The sequence below is a fragment of the Orbicella faveolata genome, unplaced genomic scaffold (genome assembly GCF_042242905.1).
Source record: "Orbicella faveolata isolate gen_17 unplaced genomic scaffold, um_ofav_v1 contig_35, whole genome shotgun sequence".
Classification (NCBI taxonomy): domain Eukaryota; kingdom Metazoa; phylum Cnidaria; class Anthozoa; order Scleractinia; family Merulinidae; genus Orbicella; species Orbicella faveolata.
In genome coordinates this window covers 8,941,137-8,960,740 of record NW_028301564.1, presented here as the reverse complement: position 1 = coordinate 8,960,740, position 19,604 = coordinate 8,941,137, and the positions used below count along the sequence as shown (strand labels likewise).

General features: G+C 40.5%; 2 protein-coding genes and 1 pseudogene across 3 annotated transcripts in view; all 3 read left to right on the top strand.

Annotated features, from left to right (window-relative positions):
- Positions 1 to 1,223: 1,223 nt before the first annotated feature.
- The window catches only part of LOC110050081 (structural maintenance of chromosomes protein 1A-like), a 93,914-nt gene continuing 75,533 nt past the window's right edge, over positions 1,224 to 19,604 (top strand). The window contains exons 1-2 of one of the 2 annotated variants that reach the window (XM_089273774.1): positions 1,224 to 1,598; positions 7,412 to 7,488. In XM_089273774.1, coding sequence (XP_089129900.1) covers positions 1,490 to 1,598; positions 7,412 to 7,488 — 186 coding nt within the window. In that variant the 5' untranslated portion in view covers positions 1,224 to 1,489. The remainder of the gene's footprint in view (positions 1,599 to 7,411; positions 7,489 to 19,604) is intronic. The other variant, XM_020755949.2, reaches the window with a different exon arrangement.
- On the top strand, positions 7,496 to 19,251 carry LOC149103122 (uncharacterized). Its single transcript, XM_089273775.1, has 2 exons — positions 7,496 to 13,824; positions 17,867 to 19,251. Exons 1-2 carry the CDS (start codon positions 13,557 to 13,559, stop codon positions 18,310 to 18,312), a joined length of 714 nt encoding a protein of 237 aa, XP_089129901.1. The 5' UTR covers positions 7,496 to 13,556; the 3' UTR covers positions 18,313 to 19,251.
- LOC149103123 (uncharacterized) lies at positions 14,480 to 17,525 on the top strand (annotated as a pseudogene).

Genomic DNA, 19,604 nt, shown 5'->3' with positions numbered 1-19,604 from the left:
ATTTATACATGTCTGTTTTTACTTTTGGGGTAAAAAAAAAAAACTTGGGGGACAACGGCCCCCCCCCCGTCCCCTCCCCTTGCTACGGCACTGCAAATTGGGAGCAGGGGAAGGATTTTGTAAAGATTTGTCCTGTCAAAAAAGCATGTGTTGTGTATCATTTTTCTTGAGATCTGTGCGAGGCAGATTATGTGGGCTAGACAGCCCGCCACCTTGTTCAACGCGTTGCTGAACACAGGTACTCGGCAATTGGGAAACATTTTCTTGAAGCTCAGCTACTGAATGAGAGCCATTTTAGTATTTTGAAAAAGCGTCAGAGCAAATTCGATTGGTTATTATTCGAAATGCTTTACATCAAGAAACTCAAGCCTACTTTGAATACCCGGACGGACTCAGTACGTGCGAAACGTTTTGTTTAACTAGTAGCATTTTCTTTGTTACTACTTCTTAATTAGCAACCATATTTGATGTTGAGACCGAAAACGTCGAAACGTCGTCAAGCTTTTGAGCTTTTTTTACCTTTTTACAGCGTTTCTTAAAATATTTTTTCGCAGTTTTTATAGCTAAAAATTTATGTTTTATCTACGAATTTCGCGATACTCTTAAACGGATCATTCACTTTGTTTATCACTGTCAAAACTATTGCAAAACTAAATCCGGAACACAGCGATAAATTTGAAATAATAATTAACAATTATTCCATGAAACCGCGTTGGATATGAAGTGATAAATAACCAACGAGCGCGTAGCGCGAGTTGGTTATGATCACTTCATATCCAACAAGGTCGAATGGAATAATTGTTTTAGTATATTCTTAATCGGGTTTTTGCCGCCGATTTTTATTTCAACAATTTTACAGAGCGGAAAATTTTTAAACTTGGCGCACTGTTTTCCATATAAGGTAAAACTCCGACTAATGGCTCATAGTCGGAGTTTTTGAGCCAATCAGAGAGCTAGAAATGCAATAGTCGGAGCTGAGAATATACTAATATATTTTATTCAGAGAATGTCAAAAACGAAGGAAATCACTGTGAAACTACTTAAGGCAATTAAACATACTTTCAGGAACACAACTTACAACTAAGCAATAAGATTTCGCTTCGCCATAGAATATCAATATTTTCGATGGCACCAAATAGCGGAGGCTCGCGGAGACTGTCAGCTGTCAAGGGTCTTCACCTTCAGCGACTGTTCAACAGCTGTGCATGCGCAAGTGTTCGCTCCAAGGCTCATTTCGCGCCAAACTTACGGAAATATAGAGTGGGTTTGTCTACTTGTGCTCTTTTTGCTGGCGGTGAGAAACATATCTTACGGAAAAGGGGTCAAAACAAAACTTCAGTGAGCTTAAATTGTAGTTTGGTTTTATTTGTCGTTGTTAGCGTATTTCCCATAAAGGTGAGCATAACTAAAGACAGTGGAATCGCCAGTAACTTGAAATAAGCCGTGTTAAAAGCTTGCCGTGCGTTCGTCGTGGAAACGTATCGTGAAAATGGGATATCTTCAGCGGCTGGAGTTGGAGAATTTCAAGTCTTACAAGGGAAAACATACTATTGGACCGTTCAAGCGTTTTACAGCTATCATCGGACCTAATGGATGCGGTAGGTGACTCATTATTGCCTAGTTTATTGTAGTTTAGTCTCTAATTGCCGGTTCTTTCTTTTCCCAAAGTTATTCTTATTTATGACCGTTTATCCATTGCGAGACTATGGACAACTGTAGCAAACAATGCTACGGACCGTGGTGAACCGTAGTGTTGCTTTCCATATTTTTGTGGTCTTATGCAAGACCACTAAGCTAGAGGCTGATCTTGAAGCGGTGTATGTATGTTTATATAATAACCCAAGTTATTCTCGCATTTTGATATGTTCTCGCCTATGATCTATTAGAGGACAGACGCACGATTGACGTCATAATTTCAAGGTTTTTCCCTATGTGTTTTAAAATGGCGGAAAGTTTTGAGAATTTAGATAATATTTTACATGACTGGGCAAAAGATAAGGTACAAGAAAGTCTTGTCCAGGCATTGAACAGGTACCAGAAGCATAGTCTAGCAGGAAGAAGAAAGATAAAGCCATTTCTGTTTTAGAAAATGACTCGGAAAAAATACTCTAGCAGTCTCAGTCGGCAGTCAAGCGAGACTAAACCAAACACAAAATTGGTCTTGGTAAGCCGAGAACCATTGCTTTATCTCGAATTTAACAAACCCAATAAACAAAATGTTTACGAGATTAATTTATTTAAAACATTGAACTTTTCTCAGTCTCAAAATAATTGTTGACACAGTGATTGTCTGGAATGAAACATCAAAACCACTTCTTAAAATCAGTGAAAATAAACACATAACCTTGCTTTCCGATACGAATGTTCCGGTCCGTTTCAGGGCACAGCAGCGAGCAAAGTATAGCTCACTACAGCTCACGGCCAACTGTAGCGCAGCTAAAAGGTGTCTCCGACACTATTTCACACTGATTTGAGAATCACCAACCACAGAGGACACAAATTTCCACCATCACTAACGTTCCTTTCATTCAAAACTTGAATCGAATGGCCTCCAGGTTGACCGCAACCGCAAGTTTTCTGAGCGTAGTTTTTCAACTCCTGCAATATTTGAAGCAACATCCAAGCTTTTCGCCTCACAGGGCTGCTCTGATGACAAAACCTGACTTGACTTATCCAGCATTTTCTTTAAGATTTGTAATTTTGCAGTTCAATTCTGCTTTCGCTGTAAGTTTTCATTCCACGAGAAACGACGCTTGAGTCAGGTTTGACAGTGACTCATTACAGTTGTAATGATCAAAACAGCTCAGTGTTCCACCGAAACAAGCTTAAAGATTATCTGTAAATTAATGATTGCTGTTCAATTTGTGCTGTGTCACGCAAACCTTAGCCGCGTACTTTTTGGAATGAACGTGCTACTCAAAAACCAACTGACAACCCTGCGGGACTCAGTTGTTGATGTTGTTATGCATTTAAAAAGCAAAACATCTTGACACTACATGTATAAGTTCGCTCGACGTGTGTAAACAGTGTCGAATTCAGAGAGTTAAAACTCTGTTTCACATAGGACAAGGCACAACATGCTGCCCAGAACAGGGCTAAATTGAGACATTGTTGTGTTATGTCCCACAGGGACTAAGAGCTAAATAAATCATTATTACTAGAGGATAAAATAAGTAAGTAAACAGTGTTCTGCCAAAACTTTCCCGCTTAAAATTTATGACAACTTTTGTACCTTCTCACTTGTAGCAATTCAACTCTCAGATACTGACATGTATTTAAAAACAACACTCCAACTGAATGGAATAAAACAACAGTACTGCTCAGAACTAAGCGAACATAAAACATGTGTTCTCAACAAACCCCTAACGTGTTAAAATGTCCCACGCATTTTTGGCAATGCGATAGGGCCATGTGTTTTTGCCAGTGCGTTAGCCTTTGTTATTCATAACCAATATTCCTTTTGTGATGCTTTGTTATGGTGAACAAAGCACGACTTCAGTTCAAAACAAATGCGTGATTTGTAAATCCACACAAAGTGAAATTCAAATAATAAAAAAAACCAGCGAATTAACAGGCGCAGTTGAAAATTTGACCGTTTGCAGAACCGCTTTGTAACGCTACCACTGAAATAAGGGGCCTTGATGTTGCTGCATTATGCGGCACAAGTTTTAATCATGGATTGTTGGTTCACCGTCTTGACTGTTCCTCATACCGTAGGAAGACAAAATCGTCTTCCAGCTAGTTTGGAACTAGGAGACATCTGTGAAGGTGAATTAATCAACATGACACAAGCATGGGACAAAGAAAAATTCTGAGTCCCCGACAGGAATCGAACCCATGACCTCCCGAACACCGGGCGGGCGCTCTATCCACTGAGCTACGAGAACTCATGGAGAGCAAGGTCATTTAACTGAGTTCTTGTATGACAGGTGTCCTGCATACTGCTAGGATCAACACTATCAAAGTCATCGTGAGTTGCGATAAGTTAATAAAGATGGTGAATTTTAAGCTAGGAGACATCTGCTAGTCTAGATCTAGGAGACATCTGTCTCTGCTGATGAAAACTCAGTTGCCTTGTGAAGACATAACTCTGTTCTGAAACCCATTGAGGCATTTATTGTGAGCGAAAATTTCGCTGTATTGGATGGAAATAATGACATACATGTATTGATAGGAATTATGTGAATCGTGACAAAATGAACAACAGATTGAAAGCTAGATGATTTCACTTAACCCGGCACCTGATACGCAACCTAACTGGAGAAAGTTGTAAGTCTGTGAAATACGCAAGGAGGAAAAAACCTTGTTATGCCTTCTAAGGTAAATCACCAAGGAATTAAAGTTAAAGCTTATTAAATGGTGATCGGTTCCATTCAGTTCAAGCAGTAATAGCAGCCTTTTGAATGAAAATTATGACGTCCACTGTGGTGTTTACACTGCATCTAAGGCCAATAATTTTACATTTACAAGAGATATTTGATGCCTTGATATTTCCGATGAATAAACGGGAGCTTGTCGCTGGCATCGAGAAGTTCTGGGACTCTTTGACTGCTGAGAAGTGCCAGCAATACATTGGCCACCTGCAGAAGGTCATCCCTGCTGTTGTCCACCGTGAGGGCAGAACTTCAGGCTATTAAACACCTCAATAAAACAAATGGCTCCTTTAGGAGCCACCAATGTTACAATAGTGTTGACCATCAGAATTAGGTCATTTTTTTAAGTTAGTGCCCCTATCTACCCTGCTCAGAGAAAATATTAAAGCACAATTATTTTTTACCCGAAAATTATGCAAGTGACCATTGACTTGCGAACTGAAAAGTTATGCATGCACGCTAAACATGAACAAGCATTAACAACCTGGTTGCTGAAACATGTTGCTTGGTTAAAAACACGCCACAATCAGTTGAGCGAGAACGCTTAATCAGATTTTTTGTCAATGGAACATTTGTTTGTTTGAGTTGAGGAAATTGTAGGCAAACAAAACGAATTAGGAAGATAGTGTGCACCTGTACATATGCATGTGACCAAATTTGCATAAGGCAAAAGGAATAGAAGTAGCTGTAGATGACCATGAACATCAATTACGATCAAACAAGTTCCACTGGCAGTAAAAAGTTCCTTCAAACGATGAAATGTTTTTTTCAGAGAAAGCAATATCATTGTTGCGTTGCTGTCAATGATGCGCCAAGTTCTTACTTCAGATTTTCATCTTAAAATAACTTGTTTATGAGGCATTTTGCGGGCTAATTAGCTATTGTCTTCCTCAACGGTTGTGGAAACCCAAGGGTCCTCAAGTTTGAACTGATGGGCTTTTTTGTTCCGAAAGGATGAAATATCTTGTCTGCGATGGAATGGATGAAAACAAATCGTGTATGTAACGATTCCATAGTTTGTGCGAATATCATGGACGTTGATAACGGCTGGAACGATAGAAGTAAACATTTGTCTGTCTCATCAACTGTCTTTTCTACTGTCGGCCAAAAAAAGTTTGATCCAACCACATCGTTTGAAAGCGCTATTCAGGCTACTTCTTATAATATTGTTTTATTTGAAACAACAGGACATATTTTCGCAAATGAATGACTTAAGCAATGTTGTGTGAATTAAAACAAACATCGTGTCAAGTTTTTTGAACAACAGTGACCGTGAGTCGAGATTTTTATAGTATGCCGAAGCTAAGAGGGTTCATCCGATATAAAACCAAGACAGTATTTTGCTTGGCATTTACAGTCAAACCAAGTGAAGCCTACCCCTCGAGATTACATTAATGAATTGATTATTTGAATATAATATATATTTGAACCTGCTAGTCGTTTCAAGAATGCAATAATGAATTGATTATTTGAATATTGAACTCGCTAGTCATTTCAAAAATCAATATTAAATTGATTTTTTTGTAACATCAAACCCATTAGTCGTATTCTTGGAATGACTAGTGGGTTCTATTTTCCAATAATCAATTCATTATTGCATTCTTGAAATGACTAATGGGTTCAATATTCAAATAATCAATTCATTTGGAGGGGTATGCTTCATTTGGTTTGACTGTAAACAAATATTGAGTATTCTTAGAAGGGTTAAACTGTAATTTGTGTGTACTTGAGTCTATGAGAGTTGAGTCCAGATTCAGAGAACTAGTGTCGAAACCTTGAGATTTTATAGTATGCCCAAGCTCGAAGATTTCCTCAAATACAAAGTGAAAATAATACTTGAAATCGCTCGACATTTCTAAACAAAGATCTACTGTTTCAGAAGAATTGAATTACTTTTTGTGTTAAAATTCTATAATAAATTAATTTCAGACTGCTGGGTATCTAGGTTTTTGAAAACACTTCCCGGCTGCCCGGTGTTTAGACACGATAACGATCTTTTAAGATCTTTAGAGAAATAAAAAATTTGCGATGTTGTCTGTTGTTTTTTTTCACAGCGCCGTTTGAAAGCCGGTTATCTTTATTTTGATTTTTCGAAATGCAGATCATTTTATTCGTAAGTTGGATGAATCCAAACAGACAAAACAAAATGGTCTGTATGTAACTGCCGTTATATTCAGCCGCTACTCAAGAATCAGAACTTATCTGCTCCTTGAAAACACATCATATGCGTACCGAATGTTATCTTTAGAAAAGGTCGTTAACTTCCTTTCACACAGTAACGAAAGAAGTGAACAATAACCAAGTTCATACATACTAATGCAATTACTTTAATGTATTATAACGCAGAGTCCAAACGTGCAGTCTAATGCAGCAAAATGCGCATGTTTAATCCTTCGTGTTAAGAACATGTGTTCGATGTTTGCTTAGTTCTGAGCAGTACTGTAGGCATAAGACCACAAGTACGCATTGTGGACCTATTTTTCTGATCGACTGTGTGACTGCAGACCATGGTGTCTGGGAAATAAATTTCAATTGGGAATTCATTATCATTTATCATTTAAAACTGAATTATTGGATAATGAAATTCAAGAGTTTTCATTGGCTAAGCCATCATGGTATATTTGCAATAGTTTGTTAATAAAGAGCCAGCGTAATGTTTATGTAGCTTGCAGGTCCTAAAAAGAAAACCAATCTTTTATGTGTCAGTTAGTTCTTTTAGAAGAGCAAACCTCTAACCCATCAAGAGTGGTCCTGAGTGATCATTTGAAACAGTGCCAGCAATCTGCCTAGCAATCTGATTGGTTGATGTTAGGTATTGACCCTTCTTACTTAGTTACGTAATAAATAGTGACACTACGTATACAAAAAAATGATATGTCATCTGTTGAGTAAACTTGGAGATTCCCCTTACGGGATGCGCCTTGTTTTGATATTCGTACACAAGGCCATCAAAATTAGCTGTAGGTTCTGAAGAAATCCCTTGGTTTTTATTTGAAATCTTAGCCCTTTTCATAAAATTAGACCACCTCTGTTAATAGGGAAGTCAAATTTGATGGATGCTATCAGTTTTGTCTTTGGAGAACGTACCCAAAGTCTGCGAGTTAGGACTGTTAAGGTGAGTGTGTTTTATTGTTATGCGAGTATGTGTGTTGTGAATTTTGTCCAGCATGCACCCGAGATAACGACAAAATTAAGCATACTTAAATCATTCAAGTCGTTGAGCACAAAGCAAAGAGGCCTTAGATATGTATTTGCCCAAGTGCCTCATGACAAAGTAAGACCCTGGCCTTGATTAAAAAGAGTTTATTATTATAGGGTATAACTCGCTTTTCTAGTGTTGTAAAATTTACATCTTAAGTTTGTACTTTAAATATAAACTACTCGTTGTCAAAATTATATTGACCATGCTTTGCAATCAACATGTACAAAGTAGTTGCAGCAAATGAAATATTTCATTGCATTTGACTGCTGGGAATTTTCTGCCTTTTGGAATACCTGTAAATTAGCTGCTGTGTCATTTCATTATGTAATGTTACACCTGAGTAGCTTCAGTACCGCTCAAAAGTAAGTTACCACCTCTTGTCTCGTTTCTCGCGAGACGAGACTCTTGTCTAGCAAGACGAGAGTCTCGCCTCATGAGACGAGAGTCTCGTCTCGAGAGACGAGAGTCTTGTCTCACGAGAACCATTGAAGCGTATATTTTGGAATAAATTACAAGCTGTTCGCTTGTGAGAAAACAATTAATTTCTTGCGACGCGGTGACTTTTGCCCCACGAGAGCATTTGGTTTTGCGGGCTCTTGTTTTACACGCCGCTTCAAGGGAGCCAACTTTAACTTACAAGCGAAAAACTTCAATGAAAGTGATGAAAAATGAATGTCAAAGACGTTCGCCAAAACTCGAGTTTGGCGGGCGCTTTAATTATTTCATTGCAGCGTGTTGACTTTGCGTAAATATGAACGACAGCTTTTAAGTGGAAACTTGCTTCGCAAGACCCAATGCTATCATCGCAAATGAAGAAACTGAATAGAAACATTGTTTTTATTCTCAAATCAAGACGTTGGTGAAAGTGCTTGAGTAATCGATGAGTAAAGTGTCAATAGTTCCCAGATTATTTTTGGTCCGTAACGGAGTGAATTTGCATAAGTTTGCCTGTCCTTTGAACCCTCTTTTGAATCGTGAAACCATTGTTTTCAGCAATAAAATTGAATTTAAACAATCCTAAAAATCGAAGTATTAACCACCGCAAACAGAACTTCGGTAAATCGGGTTTCGACAAAACACTGACCCCCTACTGCCCCCTCCTGACCCCCCTACTGACCCCCTATAAAATCAACGGGAAAATGAAAATTGAAAAAAGCCCAGAACTATCAGTGGGACCGACTCAAGTTCGTCAATAAATTTAGCCTACCTGAAACTTCCAAGATGGTGGACGCATTGCAGACTTCCAACTCCCTTCTCAATTGACTGAAGGATTTGTCACAGAAAATCGAGCACACAATAAGTTGGGATATCATCAAGTATGGTATTTGTAGCCATTAGAAAATTAAGCAATGAAAATAGCGAGGAAATTCTGGCAAATTAACACGTACGCGACTAACCTTGAGAGACACGCACACAATTACATCAACTGGAAGTTTATTTTGGCAACCTTGTAGCCCCAGGTCCCTCACCTTACGCTTGCACAAACTACATTGCACATGGCTTTAGTCATGGACGGTAAGTGGCATCACTGTTTTTCATTGATTTGCCTCTTATTTTGCACTTTGTATATCCGAATTATGCCATGAATACATTATGAAATTTATAATACACAGGGCTCGAAATTAACTTTTTCGTTCGAGAGCCAGCTGGCAACTAACGGAAAAATTTTGGTTGTCAGATCGTAAATTTTGGTCGCCAACTTATTTTATAAATAACTTACACAAGAACACGGTTTTATACGTTACTTTGCATGCAAGAAAAGTCACAATTGAAGAGTGAAAACAATTAGAAACAACATCAGTAACACTTAGTTACTAGTAGTAATCAGAGATTATAAGAGTGCGTTCGACGCTCTCGCTTTAATATATAATTATATATCGTAAATAAGTGATTTCACTAGCTGACTTTAAACCTTTGTCTTTGTCAGCAACCGAGGTTTTACAGTCAGATGTGCATAGTGTCAAAGTCCATGCTAGTGAAGAGGTCATGATTTGTTTATACGTTGCGTGACGCTGCCAGTTTCTGTAGTCTCTCAAGTTTCATAGAATATTTAAATTACGTACATTATTCTAAGCTAGCATTTGCAGTTGTGTGCTCGTTTTGCGACTAATTCGAGTATTTCCCCTGACGAATAAAGTAGTCTTATGGATCTTGCCTGCAGAGTACTTTTCCACCGATTCCAAACAATAAAATTTCGACCGGATAAAGACTGAGCTATCTGTCGCGACTGGAACTAATCAACAAATGCAATCAAAATGTAGCTGTTCCCACGGTTAATCATCCCAAAGCCAAGTCGTGTTAATAAACAAGGACAATTCCCTCAGATTGCGATAAATTCTGCCGTCGAAGCGTTTAAATTCACCAAAACCTAACGCTGAGAGCACATAATAGCGAGGCGTACGGCGACTGAATAGAAAGAAGTCAAACAAAGATCCATTGGAAAGACGAGCTCACATGGCCTGCTCACATACTCACATGTTCGCTGCATGTCTTATCACATGTCTTAACATTAAACGGTACCAGTTTACTGGCCGTGACATGCCCCTGCAAAAATCAAGCGGGGTGGCCATTTTGGTATTCTTACAGGAATGTGTTTTTTTTCGGCCTAGAACCGTGCACAGGGAGACCAACTCTGAAAAGCCACAGGTCAAAATTAGGTTTGCGTTCCACTTGGTCGAACGTAATAAAGCTACCGTTGTTCTCAGGGGTTATGTCTCTGGTCCGAAGGTGATGGTTGTCTCCATAGTCATTTTATTTTTAAATGAAGCAAAGCATAAAACGTTTTAAGTCCGTGGTTTTCATTGTGGGACAAACACAGGTCCTTGCGTATTTTCCCTTTGCTACTTCTTCGAAATGCCATTACGTTCTTTATTTTCGACTTGCTTTCCTCGAAGGATTAAAGGTTTGGATTAACCTTTTGGCTGAATCTTCATTCCCCGCACGTAAAAACTCACGTAATTCCTTTAACTAATTGGTGTCTACCGCCATTTTCGTGGCAAATGAAAAGCACATGGTGTTGAAGTGCGCCTGAGATCCTAGTTTCGGAAGAAGCTGCTGAAACAATATGGCGCGCCATGAACGCAGTATCGACGTGTCAAAATACACTCAATTTTTTCGATTATCTTGTAATATTCAGACATTATTTTACTGGGAACGGAAAGGTGAGTTGTATACTAGCTACCATATCCGATTGATTTCGTAATATAAAGATTTAAAAACAAAAGTTGTGTCGTGGTTTTGTTTAGTTATCGGACAAAATGCTAGTCGCCAGCTGGCGACCAGTTCTGAAAATTTAGTTGCCAGTGCTCAATTTTTGGTCGCATTGGCGACCAGTGAGTCGCAATTTCGAGCCCTGAATACATAATGAATACATTATGAACTTTTCCTTGCCGACGATCTGGATGTGGTAGAGCTTGTAGAAAGGTGTGTTCGTTTTTGATAACATTATCCAAGAATTTTACCTTGATAATCTGTGGTCTTTTTGACGACTTCATGCACCAAGGAGAAAGTAATCCACTGGGCTTGTCCAAATGGTTTATACTGCAGTTACTACAGCTCTTAAAATGCAAAAACAAGGCAAGAGGCCTGGAACTACCTTATGAAATTTGTCTTCTGGTTGAGGTTTACGTGCGTGTTCGTGCCGCTCGCACAAGCAGTCCATCACAAGCCTTTCGCAAGCCTGCTCATTTGTCAGCTTTTTTCTTTGCTTCATTTTCCAATGTGGACGAAAACAATATTTGATGATATTCAAGCTTATTCTGTGCTTGACCTTCCGTCAACAAAACCTCCACTGAACAGTCAAAGGAGAACAAGAGAGTCAGAAATCTGCAATGCGTCTGCCATCTTGGAAATTTCAGGTAAGCTAAATTTATTGATGAAATTGAATCGGTCTCATTGATAGTTCTGCGCTTTTTAAATGTTCATTTTCCCATTGATTTTATAGGGAGTCAGTGGGGGGGTCAGTATGGGGGTCAGTGTTTTGTTGAAACCCTGGTAAATCTGTACATGTTTCATCTGACAGCGAGAAAGGAAGTGAATTTTTGATTACATAACAAATCGAAAACGTGACTTCATGCGTCCTTTGCTAAAATAACAAACGCACGTGGCAGAAATGTCCAAAGAATTGGAACGTGAAATGTAACGCAGAAGACGTCAGTTTGAATAGTTAAAATTATGTTAATCTTAATTTCCTTGTTAAACACACTTACCGAGAAAGTCAAAGTTTGTTGAGCAATTGATGGAAAGATTGTGATCTTTTGGTCAAATTAGTCTTGTTGATGTTGAACTCGTCTACATGTACATTGATCGATTGAAGAGTTTCGGAGAGCCCTACAAACAAAGAGAAGCGTTTCAAAAACGAAATGGCTTTATAGGAGTTTTTAATAGCAAATGCTGCAAGATAAGCTATGTGACAGAACTCGCTTAAGGGCCCATTAACCGATTTATGCGCGCGCTCGCGCATGTTGCTAAGGAGGTGAAATTTCACTTCCAGTTACTTATGTCAGCCTGAGCGAAGAAAATAAAAATAACTCAATAACTTCCAAATTCGCTCGTTGTGTTTCACAAAATGCAAAGTAAGAAAAGTATGAGCAAAGAAAAAATAAGAGAAAGACGGAAAAACAAGAGCAATAGAAAGAGAAAAACTTACTCCGTGTGGCTTTGTTTGATCTTACCGAAGTGCGCTGGTAGTGTAAATTGCACACGCGCTGATAGGGTAACTTCCAATATATATCGGGCGCACTTCTGGTTTCTTTAAATGCTAAAGGAAACGCGGTTTTTCCTTAAATCCAGCCTTTTTTGACGGATTTCGATTAAAACCAACGTTGGAAACATAGCTATGAATTTCTTTTTCAAAATCATGCTTTTTTCAGAAAATTACGAACTTTTTAATATTTTGAAATTCTCTCAAAATCTGACCTTTTAGAAATGAAACAAAATCTATGCATAAGGTAATGAGGATTTAAATTAAAATATTAAATCAATGAAAAAAATTCCGATAAAGTAATTTGCCTGGGAGCCTTTGCGTTTTTTCAGAATGAGTCACATGACCATGGGTGTGGCCTGATGACATCATTACTAGTGTTGCTGATCATGAAAAAGTTAAAACACATGAAATAACTCTGAAGTAACTAAAAATGACGAGGTTATATGAGAATAAATTTTCCCTAGCAACGGCTCGACAAAATTGGTTGATGGGCCCTTAACTGCAAAGTTAGTAACGTGCGTCGATCAGCGATCAAAACACGATTATGAAAATTGTGAACCGCTCGAAGGCCAAGAACGGTCCTGAACGGTCTGTGTTTGCTTTTAAACATGACACTGTTAACCTTTCTTTCATGTATACAGCTCATCACACAATAAGCTTGTCTTGTATTGTATTGTATTGCATTGTTACAGATTATGCCTTTATATGTTAGCCCTGTGATTTCCTTAAATATTATTTAATGGCTGTTTTGGCCAAAGCCTAAACTGGAGTTAATGTTTAGCTCAATAGATCCTTGCGCTCCATGCCTAGGTGTTTTTCTGGCTATCGATTTCCCGCCCCATTGTTTTCAGCCAATCAAAGATTGATCCGCACGTGCTTTCAGATCACCAGCCAATCAGCTCCAAGTAGTTTCACTTTGTTCATGTACACTGATCGCAGTCGATCTCCACTCACAATTCAGCTTCTTGCTTGACTCAAGCATTTATTTCAAGAGCTAATTTCGACTTCAAAGTCTCCATGAGCAACTACACTAAACTCACATCGGAAGTCCTTCGACTTCTCTGCCAACAGAAGAGCCTTTCTGTCCAAGGCAACCGACAGGCGCTAATTTCTCGCCTCAAGGCCCAAGATCAAAACAAACCGAGTGCCAGCTGGCCGAGCGAAATGGGCAAAAACCACTTCCACGCGAACATGTTCTGCTGCAGCAACTCCCGTGGTCGACTCCACGGATCAACCAGACGACCCGGTCGAGGTTACTGCACCTGATTCCAATGAAATGGTTGAAGAACTTCACACCGAATCCCAAACCTCTATCACTGTTGATCAGATTACCTCCATAGTGTCCACTATCGTTGAGAGCAAAATGGCCACCCTTGCTAACACTGGCTCTAACATGCCAGGACAAGCAGCCCCCTCAACTATGGCACTAAACATCAACTTTGGGGATCCCAACTCTGTGCAACAACTGCTGTCGTCGCCATCTTCCAACTTCGGTGACCTTGCGGCACACATGGATGAAAAAACAAGGAAAGCCATCCTTAAGGGTGAGTACGTTGATTTTGTATCGCTGTTACACGAAAATTCTACTGCCTCGTCCAACGTCAATGAACTCCTCACCCTTACTGTTAATGGCGAATCCCAACCCATTTCCTTTCCGGGCCAGAGGAGATCTAAGAAAGTTCTCATCGATTCTTTCGATCGATGGCTGTCGGCTTTTTCCATTTTTTCCACCGTACTTCTATCTGCCTTTCCCCATCTGGCTGTGGAAATGTTCGCGTACCTCAACATCATCCAGTCCGCGCACCAAAAGTTCTTAGGTCTCTCCTGGCTTGCATATGACATTGACTTTAGAAGGAGGGCTGCCCAAGACCGAACCTTAACCTGGAACAAAATCCACCCCCAGTTGTACCTGGAGAAATTTACTGGCCTGTCACGTTCTACATGCTTCACTTGTGGTGGGGCTGACCACATGTCTCATTCCTGCCCTTTATCTTCCCATAGGGATAACCCAAGCTCAGTTGGTGACCCCTGCCGGAATTTCAACCGGGGAATTGCCTGTGTCAGGACACCTTGCCCCTACCCCCACCGTTGCTCAGTTGACAACTGCAACGAAGCCCATCCTGCAACCTCACACTCCAGCAAGCACCCTGTCACGTCTTCAAAGTCAAGTGATCACAAGCGTCAATGATTTCCTTACTACACTTAAACCACATACCCCAGTCAATGTTGATTTCCTTGAATCCTACCTTGAGGGCCACCCCGACCCCCAGTTTGTTAATTTCCTTTGCTCGGGCCTACGGGAGGGTTTCCATATTGGTTATTCTGGTCCCAGGACACGCTCTTTTAACCCTAACCTCCGTTGAGCCAACTTAAACCCGGACATTCTCGAACAAAACCTTTTGACCGAGGTCCTTAATGGGCACACCGGAGGTCTTTTCCTTTCCCCCCCTTTTATAAATTTTTGCATTTCGGCTTTGGGCCTAGTCCCTAAAAAACACTCCGAAAAATGGCATACTATTTTCCACCTCTCATACCCAAAAAACTCCTCTACTAGTATCAATGCTAATATCCCCATTGAGGACTACACCCTACAGTATGTTACTATTGATAATGCCATCTATCTCCTCCTCTCCCTTGGGAAAGGTGCCTTTATGTCCAAGACAGACATCCAGTCTGCCTTTCGCATAATCCCTATCCACCCCCATGACTGGGAACTGTTAGGCATGCAGTGGAAAGGGCTTTATTTTTTCGACACAGTTCTCCCCTTTGGGCTTCGGAGCGCCCATTTCCTTTTTAACCTGCTCTCCGATGTTTTGGAATGGATAATTCGCAACAAACTCAGCATCACTGGAGTCTTGCACATCCTGGACGATTTCTCCATTGCCCTACCTCCCCCTCGGTCCCAGTGCTCCACTGCACTGTGCCACCTCCTGACCGTAGTTATGGACCTAGACATCCCCCTTGCCTCAGGAAAAACTTTTGCCCCCTCTACACAGCTAGAATTCATGGGAATACTACTAGACTCCTCCCAAATGGAAGCCAGACTCCCTGATGACAAACTGAACAGGCTCTGTTCTCTTGTCTCTGCGTGGCAGTCTAAAACAAGTTGTCGCCTCCGTGACCTACAATCACTCATTGGGTCGCTACATTTTGCATGCAAAGTCTTGGCCCCTGGCCACCCCTTTCTCTCACGCATGATCGCCCTAATCCGGGGTTTGTCCAATCCCAGCTCCTTTATCCGCCTCAGCAGGGAATTCCAAAAAGACCTGGATATGTGGGCTTTATTCCTGGCTTCCTGGAATGGAGTTAACCTGTTTCTACCCCCTTTCTCCCCCTGTTCCAATTTTGTCTCCCTTGCCACAGATGCCTCTGGGTCAATCGGCTACGGGGCATTTTCCCCCCTCCACTGGTTCAATGGCAAATGGCTTCCCCATCACTGACTTGGGTCCTCCTCAGATATAAGCATTGCCTGGCAGGAACTGTTCCCCATTTACTTAGCTTGTGCGGTTTGGGGTCCCTTGTGGCGCAATAGGCGTGTGCGTTTCTCCTGTGACAACCAAGCAGTGGTGTCCATCATCAATACAAAAAGCTCCAAAATCTCCCGCATCATGGATCTCCTTAGGCCCATTACCCTTTTTACCCTCCAACACAACTTGACCCTCACAGCAGTTCATTTACCAGGCCCCCAGAATGGTTTTGCTGACTCCCTTTCTCGCTTCCAGATGGAACGTTTCAGGGAGCTGGCACCAGAAGCCTCGCCTACTGGCTACCCCATCCCGGAATATCTGACTCATATCTAACCAACAAAGTCTCCACCTACCTATGGGACTCCCTGGCACCTTCCACTAGAAGAGCGTATGCATCAGGAGAAAAACAATTTATTCTGTTCTGTCTGAAATATGTGACCTTCCATAGGAAAACACGTCTTATCGAACATTTCAATTTGGGCCAAACGGTGTTTCAAACACCCTCAAACGGCGTTTGCAAGGCGTTTGCAAAGGGTTTGCAAAGCGTTTGCAAAGGGTTTGGAAAAAGTTTGAAACGCTTTTAAAAGGGTTTGTAAAGCGTTTGAAAGGGTTTGGAAGGAGTTTGTAAAGCGTTTGAAAGCGTTTTAAAGGAGTTTGTAAAGCGTTTGAAAGGAGTTTGTAAACCTTTTGAAAGGAGTTTGTAAAGCGTTTGAAAAGAGTTTGCAAAGGGTTTGAAAAGAGTTTGCAAAGGGTTTGCAAAGCGTGTGCATGGGCTTTGCGAAGGGTTTGCAAAGAGTTTGAAATCATTTGCCTAAGGGTTTGTATGCTAATAAAAGCCATCTTAGTTCTAATTTTCATAAAACCTCAGTACGTTAAACCCTTTGGAGCGTTTTTATTCGGCTTCGGTGGTTTTGACAATCGGTCGTTTGCTTGTAATAGTGATCCCGTACGAAACTTCTGTGTGAGACACGGTCGAGATTCTGGCCCTAAAAATGTCTCGCTAATGAGCGAGACAGAACCTGACGATAGTCAGGCTGACAGGAGCGATAAAAATTGAACGATAAGGTCATTCATACATGCAACAATTCGTATGTTAATCAAACTTTCGGTGTGTTGATCTACTTAATTGTGACAATCATCTAGCTAAAGTTACAAGCTCACCTCAATGATCAAGCCTTAACTACTTCCAAAATTTCCAAAACTACGGTGAACATTTGCTTGTATGACCGGCGAGAAGTTTTCATTCACGTCAAATCAGCTGATAAATCGTAAACACAGGCGACCAAAACACAAACTGACATCGCGCGCTTGTGCATTCTAAATACATTTCTGCACTTTCCCATCATACTGAATAACTATATATAAATCTTTTTATCTTGCTACTTATGTTAAAAGAACAGTTAATTACTGACCGTAAGGTATTGAAAACTAATCATTGCTAAGCGCGTTTTATTCCTTGCGGACTAGTTCCGCCAGCGCTCAAGAGAAGCGTTTGCCAAGGGTTTGTGAAGCGTTTGCAAAGGGTTTGCGAAAAGTTAGCAAAGGGTTTGTGAAGCGTTTGAAAAGGGTTTGAGAAGCATTTGCAAAGGGTTTGAGAAGCGTTTGACACCCTTTGCAAACCGTTTGACAGGCGTTTGCAAAGGGTTTGAAAAGCGTTTGAAATGCTTTCCAAGCGTTTGTAAGGAGTTTGCGAAGGGTTTGCAAAGCGTTTGAAAAGAGTTTGCGAAACGTTTGAAACGCTGTCAAACCCCGTTTGTGAGGCGTTTCAAACGCCCTAAAAATGCTGTTTTCAATAAGACGTGTTTTCCTATGGAAGGTCACATATAGTCTAGTGACACCTGCCACCCCTCTCCTTCCTGCTAAGGAGGTCACCTTAATTTATTTCGTTTCCCACTTAGCTGAATATGTTAAATTTCACACCATTAAAGTTTATCTAGCAGCGATACATAATTTACATGTAGAGTTCAACTGCAACCTTAACTTTGCTGACATGCCCCGCCTCCAAAGTACCCTCAGTGGGATCAAGCGCACCTTCGGGCTGTCCAGACGAAACCGGCTGCCCATCACTATTTCTATCCTGGAAAGCATTTTTAACCTCCTCGACCCGATCACTCCCTAGATATCGATACGGTGATGCTTTGGTCTGCCTTTACTTTAGCCTTTTTCGGCTTCTTGAGGTGCAGTGAACTCACATGTAATGGTCAGTTTGACTGCAACATGCATCTCACCCGCGAGGACATTGACTTCTTCCCCAACATCACCACACCAGACCACATGAAAGTCTGCATCAAGAAGTCCAAGACCGACCCGTTCAGGAAAACTTCAACCATCACCATCGCCAGAGCACAATCTAACATCTGCGCAGTGGCAACACTCACAGCTTCTGCATTGGGGCAGCCACAACAGCTGCTGCTGCTGGCCTACCTTCTTGGCTCATCAAAATTCTTGGCCGCTGGCGCTCCAACTGTTACGAAAGGTATATTCACCTCCCGCAAGCTACCATCCGGCAAGCACCCGTTACTATGGCTGCCTACAACCAGTATCACACCGGAGTTGAGAACTTGACTACCTTTGACCCATGGAAATGAATAACATTCAGACACTGCAGCTTGTTTTAATCTTTATTGAACAGAACTTTGACTGCACAGGTCTGTTTCATATTTTGACAGTAGTCTAAAACTTATTTTTTTATCCTAGCATAATTTATAATACTATAAGTTCTGAGAATCCTGCCTGAGGCTTCTAACAGAATTGGTTATTCCAGAAAAAATACACACCCCCCCGACGGATGGCAAACTGGAAATTCTTGCGGGAGGGGGGGATCTGAACCTAAAAATTCTTCTTTGGGGGTCACTTTTAACTTTAACCTCGATCGATATATTTTAACCACTTAAAAGATAACTTTGCAATGGGAAATCTTGTAGTCTTTCGGTTTATAGTGTTCGTACCTCAATCATGAAGAACCAACGCGTCGATTAATGGATAACAACAGCTTTACTACCGGATAAAACACCGTCAACTGAGCACGCAACGCCTGGAACATTTTTACGGTACCTAGGCCACCCGTGCCTGTGCTTTGTAACATCCTCAAAAATGCGAAGAAAAGACGATTTAGGCTGGGAGTCAGTTGTACTTTACTGTTTTATTCAGGCAACCCAAAAACTTGTTTTGCTGGCTAACATGCGTATGCACGATTTGCGTATAATTTCTTTCTTACCTCTTACGATGTGTAACCGTAAAATCGTGGTGATGAATTTGCTTGCAGCATTGGGAATCTAAACGACCTCACAAGAGCAGAACTTGTTTATAAACAAATATACTTATTTTGGCGTTGATAAGTTCTTTAAGTATTTCACATTGAAGATTCCTCGTCGCACGTACAAGAGTTTTAAGCAGTTTTATCTTGGCTGCTTCCACTTTATTATCCGTGCCTTACGATCGATATGGTAAAAGACAAGTTTATGGAAGCCAGAACGTGGGCATTACGCATGAAAAAAAAAAGAAGGTAAGAGTTCCATAAAGGTAACGAAATTTAAAATTAGTCTAGTTTGATGTCACACTAACAGTTCTAACAACAGAAACTCGATCTTGTAAACACATGCCAATGTAGGCCGTCTTGTCACCGAAAACTAAAATTATAATTTTTATTTCTAATTGCCTTAAGGACTTTTTTCACTGTAATTTTTCCTACATTTATATAATTTTTAAGACTTACGAATTTCTTATCTTTTACATTTGTTGTGGTAGAGAAAAAGGCAAATGGCGTTTAAGAGGAGAGAGTGAGATCACTCAAATGTTAAACAAGATCGTTTGAATACTGTAATTTGATTTTAAAACTGTTGAAATTTGACCCGCAA

What these genes read in the sequence shown, in the direction of transcription:
- LOC149103122 (XM_089273775.1), top strand. Translation starts at nt 13,557, where the DNA reads ATGGTTGAAGAACTTCACACCGAATCCCAAACCTCTATCACTGTTGAT. An exon ending in AAGGAAAGCCATCCTTAAGG is followed by an intron (nt 13,825 to 17,866) that starts GTGAGTACGTTG and finishes ATCACTCCCTAG; the next exon opens with ATATCGATACGGTGATGCTT.